We start from the raw sequence: 4,265 nt of genomic DNA, 5'->3' as shown, positions 1-4,265 counted from the left end.
CTAACCATAGAATCTTGAAGTTTAATAGAAAAACTACTGTAATGCTATGTCACAAATTTCATCATGTATAAATGTGTAAAGAATTGTGATTACCAGAACGATTTCTAGTTGAGATGCAATCTCAGTCTCAGAAACTGACTTTAACCAACAAAATATTTCTCTAAAGTAAAATCTAAACTAGAAAAACGGGTAATTTTGGTAAGATCACAGGTACATGTATGGATTATTTTGGCCTGTATTCTGACCCTCTTTTCTGACAGAGAAACAAATGGGTTTCCTTACTAAGTTTATTGACTATACCTACTTTGCGTACAGAGCTTGTAGACATGCTCCAGAAAGGGTTCATAACTTGTACTCCAAACAAAGAAATTCAGCGGTCTGTGTCATCAAACTCTTCTGTCCTCAGCATTCACTTTACCTGTGAACAAGATGGGAAAACACAGAAACATACCGACAGTTTTATAAGACTTCTGAAGTTGTTAAGAACTAAATCTGATACCCTAGAGATACAATATAATATTATGACATAGAGTTATAAAAACCTAGGAAAATGTCTTCAGGCATCTTCAGAAATAGTTTCCTTCTATACTCCCTTCTGGCCGCAGTTTCTTTCCTACCTTCAGCTAGTCTACAAGAATCTGTGCACCAGGTCCCTTGCCAGGATTCAGAATATTCAATGACATAGATCAGCTTTGGTGCCAGAAATTCAGAAGATACAGACAACAGTTGCCACTAGCATATCTAGGCATTTAACTAATGGGAGAGCCAGATTCAGAATGCACTGTACCCACATACACACAAGTTGTATCACTGCTCCCAGGGTCATGGGAACAAATGATAAAGATCCATGGTGGCTGATTCAAGAGTTGTCTCCACTCATTTAGGCACAAAATGGTTCCACCAGCAAAGCTATTAACCAAAGAAATAAGAGTAAACAGAGAAGGTAGAGCATACGTACATAAGAAAAGGGATGAGGGGGTTATGCGAGTCCTGTCAGTACCATCCCAAGAAACTCCCTTTTTCAACTGCTAAGATTACAGAAACTCTACAGAAATTAGGCATTAAAGGAACTGCCAAGCAACAGAAATGCCACAGAGGAGCGCAAAAGAGGCATTTCACAAACACAGATCTTTCACCCCGAGCTCCAAGCAGTGGATTAAGAAAGCATGTCTTAAAGGTCACAAAGTCAGCGGGTCATTTACTAAAAATACGAACAAGCAAAGGAAAACCAGCCAAGCTCAGCTGTAAGAACAGCAACTTCTCTGCCCTGTTCCCCCAGCCTCTGTTACCTTTAAAGCAGAGCTCCTCTGAATGCCTACTTGAACCAATCAAAAGGTTGAAGGTGAAAAAGGTCAAAACTTAGTAACATTTAACTAAATTCTTAAGAAGCAAATCATTAGCAGACCATGTTCCAGATGTCCCTAATCAGCAATAATTTGTTTTCTCTCGGGAGCCTATGACATCCATGGTTGGGTACCAGGACTTCCATACCTTGCTAGTGCCTATTACTGCTGTTTTGCTTTCTGAGAGATAATGCCACCCAGTAATTAAATCACAGGAATGAGGATCCGGTTCTTCCACTAACATTGCTGATTTACAACCAATAAGTAGCAATAGCTCTGCACAAATCTGCCTTTAAAGGTGACTATGACTATGACACATCGAAAATAGTTAGGACATCAAAAACTGGGGGGGGCACATTCCTGTTTGACCCAAATGGAAACATTGATTTTCAGATCTAGCAGCAATATGCAGCACCTCACTGTCCTCTATATATACAGGTCCCCTGATATAACAGGGGACCCCAACCCCTTGGGACACAGTGGTGCTCACCACCACAGAAATTTACTGGAGTGGAGCAAACCTGTAAACTCCTTTCAAGTCTATAATACCTTATGATCCTATGTCTTCGCCTTTAAGAATCCAAAAGAACTTGCCCCCAGTTCTTCCTATTTTTAAGCAGGAGGTATCATCTGTTGCTGCCTCACTTTGCGATGGATCTTTTAATCCAATGTTTCCAGCAGCAACATAATCACGAGAATTATAGCACACTTTTCAGGAATTAACTGCGCTATTTATTACATCCAGTCTACAGCAGGCACAGCATGACATGTTCCAATAAGAATGATACACATGGAAGGAAGGCACAGGCTACATCCTTGTAACTGGGAAACAATTTCAGAATTTCTGCCGGTTTGGCCCTGAGAACAACATATGATTGCATTCCTCTATATATGAGGCAGCTGAGAAGTCTGATCTTTGGCCTGTGCAAAGGATCCACACACGGCAGAGCTAAAACTAGACGTGGATGCCACTGTTCCTCCTATGTGCCACGGTGCCTCTACTTAATATATCACCCCGAAAACAGTCTTAAGAAATTCCACGTTAAGAGCAGACAGGGCAGGGCCTGGAGAAAAGATGAAAACACTCCCCGGCCAGCTCGCTGGGGACAGCCAGGACCACCAGCTGGCCTCGGACGGGCACCCTCGCCCGGGGCGGAAACCTGTCTCCAAACACGCAAGTCATCTGGACAAACCTGTCTCGAGGTGATGCAAGGAGGGGGGCCATGTCTTGGCCTCGGAGGTAGCTCCAGATTGGCCCGGGGCCCGCGAGCCCCCTCAGTGGGGGGGCCGAGAGCCTCAGGGGCTCGGCGACGCCCCCTTCAGCCTGTGCCCGAAGCGGAGGACCAGAGCCGGGGAGGACGAGCCCCAGATGGGGCGAGCCAGTCGGCCCGCCTCCCTGCCTCAGGCCGGCCCAGCCCAGCAAGTGCCGCAGCCTCCACTGCTGGCTCCGAGGAGGCCGGCGCAGCAGGTGCCTGCAAACGCGCACAGGTGTCCGGCCCAGCCCGACCATGTCCCAGCGCGGCCGCCGTCGCAAAGTCGAGAAAGCGCCTGGCAGGGCAGACAAACGCCGAGCACGAAGAGGCTGGCGGCCCGGATTTATAGACTTCTCAGACCTCAAGTACCTACCAGCCTGCCGGGCAGTGCGCCTCAGCCCAGTGCCTTCAACGCGGAGCTCCCGGCTGCCGAGCGCCGCTGCAGCCGGACAGCATCTCCTACCGCTGCGCCAGCCCGGCCCCTGACCGCTCCCCGCCCCGCCTTGCCCTGCCCTCGGCGTCAGGCTCCGCCCCCTGCCCCACGCCCCTGATCCCGGACGCTTCCGCTCAGCCTCCCGGCATCAATTGGCTTCTACACCTGCCCGTCAAAGACGTTCTTCCGGGGGCGATGGGACGACCGCACTTCGTCCTACCAATCAAATTATCTGCTTTCGGGTGGGGCCGCACTTGACCCTCCCCTTACGTAACATCGCACGGGACGAACTGTCAGTCACAGAAGTATCGGCGCGGAGGGAGGGATTGGGGGGAAACAAACGAGCGCCGGGGCATAATTGGCCACGGCGTCCGTCAGTCACCATGGAGACCCGCCCAGAGGTTTATGCGGGCAGGACTCCGCGGCGCCGGGTCAGAGAGACGGGCACTATGGGTCTTCTCGGGCCGGTTCGCTGGGCTGGTGTCCCCAAGCGGAGACTCCCTTGGAGGATGGGGCCGGTCGGCTGCATGACCGCCCCGGGCCCTCCCTCGTGCGGTCTCACAGCTCTGGCGGCGCCTCGGGGCCCGAGACCCGCCACGTCGGGCCCACTCGAGTCCCCGGCGACCGGAGCAGGAGGGGCTGCAGTAGCTGTCAGGTGGGAAGATCGCTGTGCTAACACTGAGAAACGCCCATTTTGTGCATCGAAGAGTGGAGGAGCTAAAGGCCAGAGCCGAAGGGAGCTAAACTCCTAGTCATGCCTTGGCACTAGCGCAGCCAGAGGAGCTCTTTAAAAATGCACATCGGCCCCAGCCTGGACAGTCCGAGGCGGGAGGGGGGGACCAGGAATCTACATTTGTCATGGGTTCCCCTGATGACTCTGGTGCACGCTGAAGTTTGAGAACCTCTCCTATGGCAACTTAGCTCCTGGTCCTCTTTTTTTTTTTTTTTTTTTTTTAAATCCACAAGCCCTCACTTTGACGTCCCATCTCCTTTTCCCTTGGAGGTCTGTCTCCAGCCTAATTCCGAGAACGCTACCATTGGCGTTCCAAAGCCTTGTCTTATAATGGTGCCTCCCCGTGGGATGTCCTTCCAGTCTTGACACCACAATTCTAAACACCCATGATAACCCTTCCCCACCAAATTTCTACCCCTCGTGTAGACACCAGTGGCACTCACTCGTGTCTGTGACACCACATGACTTAATATCTTCCACTGGGAAGAGAAATAGTCTGACCA

The 4,265-nt window shown here is 50.4% G+C and overlaps 1 protein-coding gene across 1 annotated transcript in view; it reads right to left on the bottom strand.

The window, feature by feature from the left end:
• AKTIP (AKT interacting protein) overlaps positions 1-3,070 on the bottom strand; it is a 10,436-nt gene extending 7,366 nt beyond the window's left edge. Inside the window, exons 1-2 of the mRNA XM_012652668.1 lie at positions 2,970-3,070; positions 305-418 (exon numbers count right to left, since the gene is read on the bottom strand). Of these exons, the coding sequence (XP_012508122.1) occupies positions 305-346 (42 nt within the window). The 5' untranslated portion in view covers positions 347-418; positions 2,970-3,070. The remainder of the gene's footprint in view (positions 1-304; positions 419-2,969) is intronic.
• Positions 3,071-4,265: the final 1,195 nt, after the last annotated feature.

This window comes from Propithecus coquereli, unplaced genomic scaffold (assembly GCF_000956105.1).
Source record: "Propithecus coquereli isolate 6110/MARCELLA unplaced genomic scaffold, Pcoq_1.0 Scaffold395, whole genome shotgun sequence".
NCBI lineage: Eukaryota > Metazoa > Chordata > Mammalia > Primates > Indriidae > Propithecus > Propithecus coquereli.
The sequence above is the reverse complement of the archived record's forward strand: the minus strand, read 5'-3'. Positions and strand labels throughout refer to the sequence as shown.